At 38.9% G+C, this 16,277-nt stretch overlaps 3 protein-coding genes and 1 long non-coding RNA gene across 4 annotated transcripts; 1 reads left to right on the top strand and 3 right to left on the bottom strand.

The window, feature by feature from the left end:
* Positions 1 to 381: 381 nt before the first annotated feature.
* LOC143264435 (uncharacterized) lies at positions 382 to 2,564 on the bottom strand. Its single transcript, XR_013038148.1, has 3 exons — positions 2,418 to 2,564; positions 2,103 to 2,258; positions 382 to 1,533 (listed from the first exon to the last, which is right to left on the bottom strand). It is a non-coding gene; the product is annotated as an uncharacterized LOC143264435 (long non-coding RNA).
* A 3,051-nt stretch (positions 2,565 to 5,615) lies between these two features.
* Positions 5,616 to 10,594, bottom strand: LOC105663117 (arylalkylamine N-acetyltransferase 1). Its single transcript, XM_076531523.1, has 4 exons — positions 9,706 to 10,594; positions 9,165 to 9,628; positions 7,103 to 7,605; positions 5,616 to 6,308 (listed from the first exon to the last, which is right to left on the bottom strand). The coding sequence occupies exons 2-4, from the start codon at positions 9,297 to 9,299 to the stop codon at positions 6,101 to 6,103; spliced, it is 846 nt and encodes a 281-aa protein (XP_076387638.1). The 5' UTR covers positions 9,300 to 9,628; positions 9,706 to 10,594; the 3' UTR covers positions 5,616 to 6,100.
* A 1,656-nt stretch (positions 10,595 to 12,250) lies between these two features.
* Positions 12,251 to 13,516, bottom strand: LOC105663118 (uncharacterized). Its single transcript, XM_076531522.1, has one exon. The coding sequence runs from the start codon at positions 13,421 to 13,423 to the stop codon at positions 12,569 to 12,571; it is 855 nt and encodes a 284-aa protein (XP_076387637.1). The 5' UTR covers positions 13,424 to 13,516; the 3' UTR covers positions 12,251 to 12,568.
* LOC105663120 (uncharacterized) lies at positions 13,514 to 15,904 on the top strand. Its single transcript, XM_076531521.1, has 3 exons — positions 13,514 to 14,888; positions 14,960 to 15,103; positions 15,355 to 15,904. The coding sequence occupies exons 1-3, from the start codon at positions 14,261 to 14,263 to the stop codon at positions 15,840 to 15,842; spliced, it is 1,260 nt and encodes a 419-aa protein (XP_076387636.1). The 5' UTR covers positions 13,514 to 14,260; the 3' UTR covers positions 15,843 to 15,904.
* Positions 15,905 to 16,277: the final 373 nt, after the last annotated feature.

Genomic DNA, 16,277 nt, shown 5'->3' with positions numbered 1-16,277 from the left:
CACGGTGTATACACTTTAACGAGAATGAAACTGCGAGGAATTCGCTAACAGAAAGAAATGTCGGGTTTCATACGGATTGTGTTGCTTCGTACTACTGAAATCGTCTGCTAAAAGACACGCTGAGCTGTTTTACAGTTTCCGTTCAGAAATATGAGACAAAAGTTGTCTCTGAAGTTATTAGACGCTGCGTTAGATGGCTCGCCTATAACTTTTAAATATGGCGTTCAAGTAACCTAGAATCATCGAATACTCTAAAATCTCTCTTACTCGATTTTATTTACTCTATTCTCATTTTTATGAGAATGGTTCTCTTTATGAAAAAATTTGAACGAGTTTCTAAATATAAAACTGAAGAAAGTTGCACTTATTTGCAGACGAAATGTATTTTAAATTTTCTGTACAGTCAAAATAACTCTGCATCTGTCAGGTCAGCTACAGAACATTCGTCTTCCGAGGGTTATACGCGCATCAAGATACGTGCGCAGTACGTTCTACGAACTCTCGGTGTTCTCATAAATCTCTCCGTAAAATACTGCGCGATATAAAAAGTGATGAATGCGAATTATGAGCTATTGGTTCTGAAGTTTGAAATAGATATGAGACAGCTTGAAAATCAGAACAGTTTAACGGTGCGCTGATTAGTGTCTACAAATCCGTCAATCTATCACGTATTAATTTGAATTTAATTTGCTCATAAATCAAGTTTAACTAATGAACTAATCAGAGCTGTCATTCTTTCTGCGTAACGAATTAAATTTTAACCTGTCAACAAAGAAGTTTGATGCAGTGACTGAACAAGTATTTTACAATGGATTCGATATTGTGACAATCATTGACAGATAGCAACAAAAATTGGTTAATATATCGTATAGGAAAAATATTCTTCTTTATATTTTATATATATTTTGTATTAGTATGAAAGTAGTGAGAGTAGGAACGAGAGTCCACCACATCTTAAGGGAATTCGTGAAATTCGTCTTACTCCATATCGATTTCATGCTACGAATATCGCTAATTCGTGTCTGCTATCGCTCGTCAAACGGAATGGTGCATATCAAAGGCCCATTAACTTCGATTAGACTGTTCCGCGTTTATAACGGAATATCAGGACGTGGATTAACGCGTGTGAATTTCATCCGGTGAACGATCTGGCAAAGGCGACAACGTTTCCGACGCGAAACAATTTAGGAAGGAGCGTCTCCGAAATGAAACTATTACGACGCACGCATGGCCAGGACGATAGCTCGAGGATCAGGCGAGTCTAAGCCCGAACTATTTCAATTCGGCGAACAATTTCTGATATTAGTGGAATTGCGGGTGTTAGACGCGCGTGTTCCGCGAAATACACGAGGATCTGCTACACCGGTAGTTAGAATTATGCAGATTAAGCACGGCGTGTCCAAGTGCAAGGAAACCCCGACAAACGTCAAACTGGGCCTCGAGGAGAAACGGGAATCCCTTTTGCCGGTGACATCGCTTCGTCTACGGAGAATTCGTGTACCATCCGGAATTTCGTCATCAGGGATTAGGATGCTGGAAATGAACACGAATTGATTTGTTAAATTATTGAGAGAGGCAAAGAACACTAATTAATTTAACGAGAGAAGTTCTCAGTCGAAATTTCGTCATTAATGCAACATAGACTCTTCGTTTAGTCCATTAAGCAAGTTTTAATTTGACATTCAGTTTTAAGTTTACTCTGAGAAATTCATCTGAAAGAACTAAATTCCTAATGAGCTATTTCCGAGCTGAATTTTGCAAATTCCCTAATTTCTAGCTTGAAGATTTTTAAATGTTACCTCCTTTATGGACCACGATTCATAGTTCCAATTGGGTTTTAAGTAAGGCGATAAAGGCAGATTAGAGTGCAATGAAAGGAGGTGTGTCGAAAATAGAGCAGGGGGACGTGGTCGTAACCAGAAGAGTCGAGGTCGATCTGAAGGCGGAAGATCGACGTCCCTCGTAAGTATACCATCCAAGATGGATTAGGATTGGAATCGTAGCGACTGTTCGTTCGGTTCTCCTCTCAAAAACGATCCAGTGCCGATCTCAGAGCCGTAATGATTAATGGAGTTAGGGTGGTGTGCGTAGTTCCGTAATACCGTGGCAACTATCGAGTCGGAATTACAGTTGAGAAACTTCGGGGTGAGTTAGGGGACCGACGTCGTCTCTTGGTCGGGCTAGATTCTAACCGTCTCCTTGGTTCCGCAACCATCCGACCACGTTCCAAACTCGATTTGATTTTGATTCGACGTACACTGGAAATGCATTTAATGCATGCGCTTACGTGCCAAGTACGCGTGTATCGACTAAGAATGAACATCCGTCGGCCTCGAATGCTAGCCTCCTCGACAGGAGTTTCTTCGAGAGGCTCGTTAGCATTTAGAACGGCTCCGTTCCGTTTGCTGATACTCTACCTATCTTCTCGAACTCCTTATCATCGAACATTCCACGTAATCCTTCTACTGCTGGATTGAAACTATGATCAGCTACATTTAGACATCTTCTTGCGTCGCTGTATCGTTTGGCATATTCACGATGACGTCGAGAGTTTAATGATGTGACTCTCTTCACGGGGTTCATAAGTGGTCGTTACTGGACGATTTTCGCTCTTCACGCATTCATACAGCTCATATTTATTTGATAAATTCAGAAGTTCGCCATTTGGTAGAAGTATGTTTGTAGAACTATTAGGATACTTCTGATACTCTGGTTGTGATTGCATCACTAATATACATAATGAACTGAAATGAATATCAATCTTCATCGATATCCACGTAAATATGTCCAACATCCAAAGCTAACAAAAATTTGCCTAATTTCCACGCAAACATATTTGGAAAAAGTAAAGGCATATTTTAAGAAAGTATAAATGAGCAAATACTTTTCAGTGCACGTTCGTCTCGAACAAAACGGAGACATTTCATAGTGACAGAAAAATGGTGGAAAAAAGGAACGAGCAAGGCTTTATGTCCGCCCAAAGCGGCTCCAACGTTAATTTCCTCGTCACACAGCACCGTTTTACAGTGCTATAAATGGGGGTCCTGTTTAATCCGAAAGAATGACACCTCTTCTGATTAAAGCTAATTTACGCCGACTGTTTAAAGTAATTCCACGGCGGTCTCGGCTCGGACAACCAGAATTTTTTTCCGCCGTTCCCTTGGACACGTTTAAAACCCGTTAAATAAAGATTTATGTATGGGTTCGCCGTTTAATTGCGCCAATAAAAGCCGCACTTTGTAATTACTGTTATTCCATCCCTTTGTGGAGTGTCTCGTTTGATTCTGCGGCCATGTTGCGTGCTCGTTTTGCCGAAGATGAAAGAGCCTTTATGCGGAACGTACATTTAAACCGCTCCGAGGCTGAAGTTCTCTGGTTACCTATCGGCTTAACGTTTACCCGGAAGCTAACGGAATTAACACAGTTAATACTTAATGAGATAAAAGTGTTACGACATTTTGTTGTTCTTTGTCGTAGATTAACTCCCTGGCAGGAATTTCTTTTGTAACATGTATGTAAAAGCAGTTTGTGAGTTTCGGACTTTTTATAGAAAGACCTCATATCTTGTTGTTGTAATTTAACTCGTGGTAATCTTACATTTTATAATTCAATGGTTGATAATCTAACATGTGGTAATGCAACGTGCAGTTATCTAACGTGTAGCTATTTAAGGCGTAGCTATATGTAGTTATACATATAACGCAATGCATGGTACTCTGACGTACAGTTATCTAACGTGTAGTAATTTAACGAGCAGTATTCCAATTAGTGCAGGTCTAACGCATAGTAATCTAATATGTGGTAGTCTTAGTTTGGTGATCTAATACGTGGTAATCTAACGATTGATAATCCATCACGTAGTGATCTCACGTTTGTTAATCTAACATGTGGTAACCTAGCGGGTAGTAATCTATCGTGTAGTAATTTAACGAGCAGTATTCCAATCAGTGCAGATCTAACGCATAGTAATCTAATATGTGGTAGTCCTAGTTTGGTAATCTGACACGTGGTAATCTAACGATTGATAATCTGACACGTAGTGATCTCACGTTTGATAATTTAACACGTGGTAACCTAGCGGGTAATAATCTAACATGTGGTAACCTAGCGGGTAGTAATCTATCGTGTAGTAATTTAATGAGCAGTATTCCAATCAGTGCAGATCTAACGCATAGCAATTTAATATGTGGTAGTCCTAGTTTGGTAATCTGACACGTGGTAATCTAACGATTGATAATCCGACACGTAGTGATCTCACGTTTGTTAATCTAACATGTGGCAACCTAGCGGGTAGTAATCTAACATGTGGCAACCTAGCGGGTAGTAATCTATCGTGTAGTAATTTAATGAGCAGTATTCCAATCAGTGCAGATCTAACGCATAGCAATTTAATATGTGGTAGTCCTAGTTTGGTAATCTGACACGTGGTAATCTAACGATTGATAATCCGACACGTAGTGATCTCACGTTTGTTAATCTAACATGTGGCAACCTAGCGGGTAGTAATCTAACATGTGGCAACCTAGCGGGTAGTAATCTATCGTGTAGTAATTTAATGAGCAGTATTCCAATCAGTGCAGATCTAACGCATAGCAATTTAATATGTGGTAGTCCTAGTTTGGTAATCTGACACGTGGTAATCTAACGATTGATAATCTGACACGTAGTGATCTCACGTTTGTTAATCTAACATGTGGTAACCTAGCGGGTAGTAATCTATCGTGCAGTAATCCAACGCGTAATAATCTAACGTGTAGTAATCCAACCCTATGTAATCTAAACGAACCAATATGTGGTAATCTAACTTGATTTACCAGGTAGTAATGCAACACACCGAGTGGCAATATAACACGAGGTAATTTAACACGTGTTATGTAACGTTATACGTGACAAACTAACACGTGATTTCATATCGATGATGTAATTCGCAATAGTGAAAGAAAGTAGGAATTACACGAATCCGTTTGATTGCATGATGTATGTACTCAGACGTAACAACAACGTGTTCAGGGAACTATTGTTACCCGACTGTGTTTAATTGGCGTTTCGCGATCGTCAAACTTTTGTTCGGCGGAAGTTGCCATATAACCGAATTCGCTTCCGATTCAAAACTCCGTCGACATTTGTAATTCCGGGGGTCGTGAAAGTCGAAAGTCGGGACTAGCTTACAAGTCAAATATCGAGAATTTCATTTGAACGTTACCGCGCTTTATTCCGTTCGATTGGCGAACTTTCGCGTGTTCGACAGCTCGGTCGGTCGTTGAACCCGCGAATTCTTCGTTGGTTTCGGTCTGTTTAAACGTGATTTCCAATTTTCTGTCTCGCAACTTTCGTGACAGCTGACAAAAAGGGATAGAATGTAGCAACAGCGGTGAGACTGTAATATATAATTCCGAGATTGACTCTCGGCTACGCGAAACATGACGAAATTTATCAAGTAACCTAACCAACGTAGAAACCGTCTCGCGCGATATAAGAGTAGCAATTTTGCGTAAGAAAATACCAACACATTTTCACAATAAACTTCTTTTTCGAGGATATCAAATATCTTTTTTATCAGAAGTCCAGTAGAACAGAAAATTACGTAAAGTGGTAATAGAATAAAAACCGCATCGTCTCAATTTACGTATGTTACATATTTCACAAATTAGATCCGTTATTATTTAGCGTCATGCGTTACGAATTTGCAAATATTTTCATTCCACTAATTAGTAATATTTACGATAAAAATTGTTAACCAGAATCCCCGTGCGGTGGCGAGCAACCCCATAATTAAGTATTCCAATTAATCAAATATGTTTACATTTTATAATTAACTCGCAATTGTTAACATAACGCTTTCGCAGAACGATATGTAATTACAACGCAGCATTACAATTATCACAATTTTCGAAACGTTAAACACCGAACTCAAACAACGCTCGGGGTTACAATAATGTTGCAAGTTGGCTTGTGGAAACCAAAAGCAATAATAATATCTATATTCAGTGTTGATTTTAGCGGCGAATTGCTCTGCGTTACAGTACAGGCACATTGTTTACTGACCGTAATAATAATAACTATTATAATAATTTGCAATTTGATTATTAACGAGCCGACGTCAGGCAGGCGTACGGGTGACCTTTTGACACTTTTTGTACGGTGGACAATAAGTCTTGCAGCGTTGCAGGTGATCCACGAATACTCGGCACTGAGTGTGCGGTTCTTTCACGTATTTGAAAACTATTTCGCAGTTGCTCACGTACCCGCTATATGGCATTCTCCAAACTTCTTCCCATCCGAAACCTTCGCATATTCTCGCGCCGAAACTGCACATCAGAGAAGTTCTTTAAATCAAGTGAATGGAACACTAGGAACGTATGAAACTTTTTATGCCTGCACAAGTTATTTCCTTTCGAACAAATTTTTTTTGTATGATAATTATATGTACTTGAAGAACTACATAGGGTAGTATGTCTGAAAACAAACATCCTCTTATATGATTATAAAATATTGTTGAAGAACTACATAGGGTACTTTGTCTATAAACAAACTTCCTTCTGTATGATAATAATAAATTGCTGAAGAATTTCACAGGGTAGCATGTTCGAAAAAAAAATGTCTATTCCAGTATGATAATAATAAATTGCTGAAGAAGTACATAGGGTAGTATGTCTGAAAACAAACATCCTCCTGTATGATTATAATAAGATGTTGAAGAAGTTCACAGGGTAGTATGTTTGAAAAAAATTTCTCTTCCTACATGATAATAATAAATTGCTGAAGAAGTACATAGGGTGGTATGTTTGAAAAAAAATGTCTGCTCCTGTATGATAATAATAAATTGCTGAAGAAGGACATAGGGTAGAATGTCTGAAAACAAACATCCTCCTGTATGATTATAATAAATTGTTGAAGAACTACATAAGGTAGTTTGTCTGAAAATAAACATCCTCCTGTATGATTATAATATATTGTTGACGAACTACATAGGGTAGTTTGTCTGAAAACAAACTTCCTCCTGTATAATACTAATAAATTGTTAAAAAACTACATAGAAGTATGAAGTTGAAAGAAAGTAAGGATCAAATATCAAAGAATTTAATAAACAAGATCAAGATACCTGCTAAGGCAGTCCATCCGAAACAATCGATATCCACAATCGCGTGCCAGTATCCAACTTTCTTGTACGAGTCTTTTAGCGATGCCCATACCTCGGTACTCTTCGTTGACGATTAAAGTGGCTTGTTCGAAGACGGTGTGGACACAGAAACGATCCCAGACCCTTGCGGCCTCGGCCACGTAACCATAGAACTGGATTACCTTCTGAAGAGTACCGCATTCGCAGCATTTCGCTAAATCGTAAAACATTTGTATCTCTTGTTTGGTCACCGGGCAATTTAGGGCGGCGCCGATGATACAGTGTTCACGATTTTCCGCGATGATCGACAATCCCTGTTTCACTTGATCGTCCATCATTTTCCTCCAAATTAGAGGCGCCTCTGTGCCGGATAGTCCAATGTTCTGGATTGCTGGGTCGTGTTTGTAGTATACTTCGCACATGAATTCGACGACGTTGTCGTAGTCGGGCGGCAAAGCCAATCGCGTGATGTAAGGTGCTTCATCCTGGACAGTAATTAAATACGCAATCGTAAATAGTTGGAAAATTAACGTGAGTTAATTTTGTAGAAGGAAAGGTTATGCAAATGTTCCCGTATAGAGGTACAATTTATTAATTAAGTTTGATGAAAAGATGGTATTAAATTTTAATATTAATATTACATTATGAATCTGATTAAATTTATGGCGTATGAAGCTTCAAAGGTAAAGTAGTAATTACGTTGCGGTTATTAAAGAGATTAATACCGAATATCATTTACGTGTTGAAATCATTGTGTGTACCGTACTCGTGTACCAACTGCAAATTAATTTTGATATTGTAATGAGGACTGAAGGGGATTACTTTCGGGAGCTTCGGATTTGGAAGTTTGGTACGTTAGGAATTGGGGGTTGGAGACTGGGGGACTTGGGAATTGGGGGATTTGGAAATTGGGAGTTTTGGGAATTGGGGGGTTTGGATACTGGGGGATTTGGAATTTGGGGGTTTGGAATTTGAAGGTTGTGGGAATTGGGGGATTTGGAATTTGGAGGTTTTAGAAATTGGGGGTTTGGGGAATTTCAGGAGCTTGGAAATTGGGGGATTTGGAATTTGAGGCGCTTGGAAATTGGGGGGTTTGGAATTTGGGGGGTTTGGAATTTGAGGCGCTTGGAAATTGGGGGATTTGGAATTTAAGGCGCTTGGAAATTGGGGAGTTTGGAAATTGGGGGATTTGGAATTTGAGGCGCTTGGAAATTGGGGGATTTGGAATTTGAGGTGCTTGGAAATTGGGGGTTTGGAAATTGGGGATTTGGAAATTGGGGGATTTGGAAATTAGGGGATTTGGAATTTGGGGCGCTTAGAAATTGGGGGATTTGGAATTTGAGGCGCCTGGAAATTGGGGGGTTTGGAAATTGGGGGATTTGGAAATTGGGGCGCTTGGAAATTGGGGGGTTTGGAATTTGAGGCGCTTGGAAATTGGGGGGTTTGGAAATTGGGGGATTTGGAAATTGGGGCGCTTGGAAATTGGGGGGTTTGGAATTTGAGGTGCTTGGAAATTAGGGGATTTGGAATTTAAGGCGCTTGGAAATTGGGGAGTTTGGAAATTGGAGAGTTTGGAAATTGGGGGATTTGGAATTTGAGGCGCTTGGAAATTGGGGGATTTGAAAATTGGGGGATTTGGAAATTAGGGGATTTGAAATTTGGGGCGCTTGGAAATTGGGGTATTTGAAAATTCCAAGACTTGGAAATTAAGGAACTTGAGAATTCCACAATTTGATAATTAGAAAACTTCCCAATTTCACACCACATAAATTTAGAAATTTGACAACTTACTTCCCAACTAAATTTCGTAACCTGAAAATTTGAAATCCAAAAATGCAGCAACCACTGTATACTTCTCATTTTCGAACTACCTAAAATTTGTCGAATTAAATCCCATTCGACACAATATTCGAACGAGTCGACATATCAAAGTCCAATATTTTGAGGCACGAGATCTCGATGAATTGATAAGTGTCAAACACAGGAACAGGTTAGAAACTGATTTGCATAATAACCGGAGGAAACGCACGGAAATTGCACTTACCGGGCAGGTTGTTTGCAAATTCCACGGCGTGGAATGAAAATTAGCTCTCGTATTTCTGAATCTGTTGCAATTCGAGGCGCGCTTGAGGCATTTGGCAACAGAATTCCCGAACGACTTCAACAGGTACGCTGCCATTTCATTTCATCCCTTGTTCGTTTTTCATACAACAGCATTTCCAGCCGATGTATCGTATACCCAAAATTATTTTCAACCGGTTGGTTAACGTATCACAGCGCATATATAAAACTTGATACGTATCGAATGTTTCTCGTTTCTTAATTCAGCTATTCGCAGCACAGTGGGACAAAATCAATCGTATCGATCAAGGATCGATTTTCGTGATTTGGGTGAATATTTTTATCTAATATCGTGAAGTAGTTTCGATTGATATAATTTGTTTTAAACTATAATTTATTTAATTTAGGAAAAAATAAAACGTGTCAATACCTCCATCGTGAATATTGCTATCGGATAAAATATACATTATCAATAATCTATTGTCTCGTGCGAAACTACATTAATTTCATAACAGAATATTTACCGCAAATTAATTCGATAACCATTTAATTGTCACGAAACAAACATAGAACGCAAATTATCCACAATGTAGACCAGGGTTGCCCGAAAGCATAAATTATTTTTCAACACCCCATTAATCGCTCATGATATGTTTATCGTGTTTCAGTTTAATTCAGATTCGTTAATTGGATTAATAATTAGTGTCGTATTTCTTCTCTTTTAACGTGTCAATGCATGACCGCAAAATTTCGATATTAATTTTTTAACGCTTTGTTATTTTTGCATTTGGTATAACATATTAGTTTTCTTAATTTATCAATTATTGTAGGTGTTGGATTTTCTAAATATTGGATTTTATCTTTCTAGTTTGTTAGTTTGTGAATTTTGCAATTTTCAAAGTTTACTTATAAATTTTTTAAGTAATGAATTTCTCAATTTTTTAATTTTTAGGTTGTTAAATTTTTTAGTTTCTGTATTTTTTAATTTCCTCTTTTACGTTTTCCAATTTCTAGATCTGTAAACTTCTCAATCTTCCAATATCTAAATTTTCCAATTTCTGTATTTTTTAATTTCCAAATTTCCCCTTCCACGTTTTACAATTTCTAGATCCCCCAACTTAATCTTCCAATATCTAAATTTCCCAATTTCTGTATTTTTTAATTTCCAAATTTCCTCTTCCACGTTTTACAATTTCTAGATCTCCCAACTTAATCTTCCAATATCTAAATTTCCCAATTTCTGTATTTTTTAATTTCCAAATTTCTTCTTCCACGTTTTCCAACTTCTAAATTCCTCAACTTCTCAATCTTCCACTATCTAAATTTCCCAATTTCTGTATTTTTTAATTTCCAAATTTCCCCTTCCACGTTTTCCAACTTCTAAATTCCTCAACTTCTCAATCTTCCACTATTTAAATTTCCCAATTTCTACATTTTTAAAATTCAAAATTTCCACTTTCTAACTGTTCCAATTTTTCAATCTCTCAATTCCTAAACATACCAATTCCTACATCCCCAAACTACATTCTAAAATTCGAAAATATCCTCATAAAAAAATTCCCAAATTCCCAACCTAAAAAATTACCCTAAAAAACTTAAAAAACCTATCCAACCTAAATTCTAATATTCGTATCTTTGATCCCTTTATCCAATCCCCCCCCAAAAACAGTTGCAGTATGCGTCAAAGAAAGATCGATGTTTTAGTCCTTGATGGCCCCTCATCAAGGTTGCGCATTATGAAGGCGCAAAAAGGTCCTCGCAGGTTGAACTAGATTCTGAAAGAGTAAGGCAGGGAGCGATAATTCAAACACGGTTCTATTCATTCATTGTAGGAAATGATATGGCAGCCAGCAGACCAGCTGATTTATGTATTACTCTCGCAGCGTTTCACCGCCTACGATATATATACGGGTGCCCATACACGAGTTCATCATCGCACATCTACGCTATCTTTGTCGGTGACCTGTACTCGACGAGTAAATACGACGAGAGGGAAAGGCGGGCTTGAGTGCCCACACGATTTTACACGGTCTACAAACGTCTATGTACTTAGCTGTCATAGAGACACGTGTCTCCACGTATGGTGTAAATTGCGCACGTATGTGGGCAAGAATAAGAAATTATATCAGTGGAAGGAAATCGGGATATTTTAGGGTCAATTTGTATTGTCGGTTTATAGACGAGATATAATTTATAATCATGTATGGATGGATAGAATTTGTAAATGGATATGTCATCTATTATTACTGCAACATAATTTGGTTAATCAAATCCGGCGTTGTAAATTCATGTTGCTCGTAGAATTTAATAGATTGTGTCACAATACCTTCCAACTATGATGTATGGACATCATATGTTTAAAATAATCATATAATTTGATATTTATTTACAGGTAATTTCTGCAAGCTGACGTATAACCTTTACGTTTTTTAATTTGCACATTCTGTCAATCACCATTAGGTTTAGTGTATAATAACTTCAGGTTAATAAAAGTATTTGCTGAAAGTTTGAATCAGATCCTAACATTACACACATGTAAAAAGTATGCAGTGCAATATACATGTACATATACATATATGCACGTGTGCACATATGTATGCGTGTTACAGGCCTTATATAAATGTACTTCGTATGCACCAGTTGTCTCTACTTAATTCATTATTTATTACTTGTATTTAATTCATTATTTATTACTTGTGTTTAATTCATTATTACTTACATTTAGTTTATCCTTTATTCATTGCATTTAGCTTATAATTTATTACTTGTATTTAATTTGTTTTTAATTGTACTTCATATATTATTAATTGTTTAATTCATAATTTTCAGAGGAACAGACTATTATGGAGATGTTTGTTAATGCCATCATCTCCGCGTAACAGGGATTACATTACCAATTTTGTTGCCGTATATGCAGAGTTTACAATTAAATTAAAGCAAAATAGATTACTGACATTGTCCACTAATTAGTGTAAAATTTCATTATTAAAGCATTATCGTCGCCGTACCGATTTCCCTCGAACGTCCATTAAAAAGCGGCTGGTTGGAGAAAATAATATCCTACAATAATGTTTCTGTGAAATTCGTGTAATTGATAAAATCATTTCCACGGATGATTCTCGAACGATTTTGAGGATCACCGTGCTCAGATAATGAGTTACTATACAAATTACGTTAACAACACACCGTGTAACATGCAATTATCCTCGATCATAGTATACGAACACACATTAGCTTTCAATTGTACCGAGCTTTCTCGTCGATATACGAGCTAAATGAACAAACGAGAAATTAACAGACATCAATTACAAGGTTATTACATTAACAAATACACCCCATTTCGTTTTCCGTCGTCATAAAAAGCTAACTCATTTTCGCGTTGAAACATCAACCCTTCTGTCTGACGTATCCCTGAAAATTTTCAAGAAATCCATGACCTTCAACAGGTACGACCTTCAATTTCTGGGTCTCGGGCTTATAATGTTCGGCAACTTCAAAGTTAGATTTACCGTTCTTGAACGAACCCTCCGTAGCGACGTGTCTCTCGTTGTATCGCCCATGATGTTTCGTATGTCCGCCATGATCGTCGTTATCATAAAAGTCATGGTTCTTGTTGTACTCGTCCTTGTGATAAACGTTACGATACCCAGTCGCTACACGATCCACTTTGTCATTACTCTTAACTTTATGAGAAGCACCATCTTCGCTTTTACCCTCTTCCGCATATTGTTTCGAGCTCCCGCCACGTGCATCCTTGACTCTCTTCTCTCCTCCACCCTCAACATGCTCCGTTTTCTTCTTCTGTGTCACATCCTCTCCTTTCTGTCCCTTCTCGACCGATACTACCTTCTCGTGCTCAGTTTTCACATTTCCCTTCTTTTTGTTTAACTTCGCCGACTGATCGTTCGACTGATCGACCGAAACCTTCGCGTCCTTCGTCTCGGCGTATTTCAGCTCCATATGATCGACACCGGGAGGTTTCACCCCTTCGTAATGAGCCGGCAACATCTCTGCATCAGGTTCCAGGGGCGGAGCCAAAATCTTGCTCGCTCGAGGCTCCTTTATGGGAATCAATTTCTTCCCCATAAAACCGAAAGCATCCTCTATCTCCTCCGTGCCGATGGCTTTTAAATCGTGAACTCCCGGATTGATTACGAACACGCTGATATCTCGTCCGCGGGTTAAATGCACGCAGACGTAGAGGATCGCGTAAATGGACCACCCTCTCCGTGAGACGCTCATTCTCGAGTCTCCAGTGTGGGTTCTCGCGATTCAGGAATTATATTCAGCTTGCATGCCGGGTAAGCGCCAGTTTCAAAGCACACTGGCTGGTTGGTTCGCTCGCACTGTAATCACGCAGCAGTCCTGCTCTTTTATACGTCACTCGGGCCGCCCAACGATTCGATTCGATTCGATCGCCGTTCGCCCACCGCTCCTCAAAGAATGTACACGTATCGCACGGCATGTGCAAGATCCGAGCAGATTCTGTCGTGACATTTCGGGTATCCGGGGATGTTTCGAGTATCTGCATATTTTGCAGGTACATTTAGCAACGTTGAGTTTCAATAACATACGTGAACTTGAAAATGTTTCAATTAAATTCAATTTGTACTTTCTTAAATTTGTAAGTTACAGGTTTTTAAATTTTGACATTCAAATATTTGTTAATTGTATAGTTTTGAGATTTTTTAATTTGTACCTCAAGTCTTTAAATTCCCAAACTGTCTGATCTATGTAAACCAATGTATAAATTGGTCTATATATGTACATAGGAAGTTATTCTCGAGATCGAAACTCTTTCAAATATTCCGAACGTGACCGAATCCCTCAATCTCGAGTACCCGCACCCTCAGTTACTAATAACGACTGAATTCCTCCCTCGAAGCATATACTTCGCCGAATGCAAAGCCGATTTGTCAGTCAAGAACTATCCAATCAGGCAGAGTATACCTAAATCTAGCGATCTCGATTATTGGTGGCAGCAGTTCCTTGGCATTACGCAAATGGCGACGATTCCCGAGCGCGGGCACACTGATCAGCCGTCAATAACACAACGTACTTGAATTATCGAGCTCGACCATGGAATACTCGGTTCCACTCTGCGATCCCTTATTCACCCATCGAATCACGTTCTCGTGTGTATATAAGGCAATACGGCGTTTCATGGACACACCAGTGTACGTTCAAGTTGGACATAACCACCTTCTCCAGCGGAGATTGAAACGCGTTTCGCGTTCGTTTGGCAGAAGCATGATCTCCAGAACGTTTTTAATATGTTACATTATTCTGGTTGGTCGAGACGACGCAGTACCGACGATGACCCAGACGAGATTGGCCGACCTGGCGGCTTCTGGCACCGGGTACACGTACAATCAGCAACAGGGAGTTCCGGTTTACTACGTGCAGTACACCAATCACGGAAGTGGACCGCGCTACTATACACCGGACACCGTGCACTACGTTCTCGGCGCTGCTGCACCTGTTGCGTCTGCTATTCCTGAAACGACGTCGCTACGCCGACCCTACGCGATCGTCGGGGACGCTCCGCGTTCTGTCGAGCAGACTCACCAAGAAACTGCCAATTACGGCAAAGTGCAACATTCGCCACGTGTGGTACACGTCGACGCGAAGGGTACGCGCCAAGAGGAGGACGGGGATGTCGAGGAGGATGACAGCGACGACGCTGAGAAAAATCACGAAGATAATGGTGATTCTGGTCGCGACGTTACGGTTCTATTATGGTGCTTATTCTAACTGGATCTTCTTTTGAAACTGCAGATGACGCTGGGCAGTCTGGACGTGGGCAGAAGTATGAAGGTGAGGAACACGCGACGCACGGAGAAAAGGGACGGAAAGGGTACAAGAAAAGTGAGAACCATAGTAACAGTGAGGAAGATGTGAAGGATGAGGGAGAAGAGCTAAGTAAGTTATTTATAAGGTTATTGCAACATTCACTCAATTTATCATTTGGTTCAATTAAAATTATTTATAAAGAAGTTTTCCATATGATAATACATTTCATATGAGTATGTCATAGCTCCACTCTGTATGAATATCAAAAGTGTGATAAGTAAAATTACTCAATAAGTAACCATAGTTGAACAAATAATTTCCAAGCTAACTTAGAAGATATTCTTCCCTGCAACAATACCTAATTGATGATAAATTCACAGGTTATCACGACGTCAAAGATAAGAATAAGAAGAACCACGTTGATAAAGTCGAGGAGCAAGGTTCTCACGACGAAGCAGAAAAAAGTGTGGAGAGCAACGACTATGGTCACTCGTCGTTCCATAAGAAGGGTAACAAAACGAGTGGCTACCACAATGTGTACCACAAGGATGAATACAAGAAGGAGTCCGATTATTACGACGAGGATCATAAGGAAGGACATTTCGACAAGCACGAGGAATTCAACAAGGGTTTCAAGAAGATGGAGGGTGATTTTAAGGAAGATGAACATCATTCTTCAGGGAAGGATCACAAGGATCGTGGACAAAAAGGATGGTTCCAGAAGGGACATCGTGACAATGAGGATCAAGATCATCAGGTTGAAAAGGGGGAGAAATCGTACTTCGATAATGGAGAGCATCATGATGTTGAAGAAGATTCTAAGCTTAATAAAGTACACAAATTGCGTAAAGACTCTGGCAAACAATGACACGATTCTGTGTTTGTAAACTTGTAATGTATATAATAAAATGATTTAATGATTGTATGAATTTCATAGAATTGATTTAATGTATTTAGGTATTAAATTAATTTAACGTTTTTGACGCTGAATTATTTTGAAATCGATTGCTTAATAAAATTAGGTAACTAATGCACAATAGAAAGTGTTATTGACCCAGTTTTTTGCGCAAACCAATGTGCAATGTGCATAAAACCTGAGGTCGTTGAACTGTTGCAAAAATCATCACCGATTGAAAAGTTATTGATTCGTCAAACACCACGAAGCTGTTGCCAATAAACGTTTTGTAATCACCGTCACGTTTTTATTTGTATGTCGAATAAGTGAAATCGTCGAAACGCTCGTTACGATGATGTAAATTAGTACCTGAATTTAAGTACCGAAGTATTAATAGTACTTATCAAG

This window comes from Megachile rotundata, chromosome 5 (assembly GCF_050947335.1).
Source record: "Megachile rotundata isolate GNS110a chromosome 5, iyMegRotu1, whole genome shotgun sequence".
NCBI classification, from domain to species: Eukaryota; Metazoa; Arthropoda; class Insecta; order Hymenoptera; family Megachilidae; genus Megachile; species Megachile rotundata.
The sequence above is the reverse complement of the archived record's forward strand: the minus strand, read 5'-3'. Positions and strand labels throughout refer to the sequence as shown.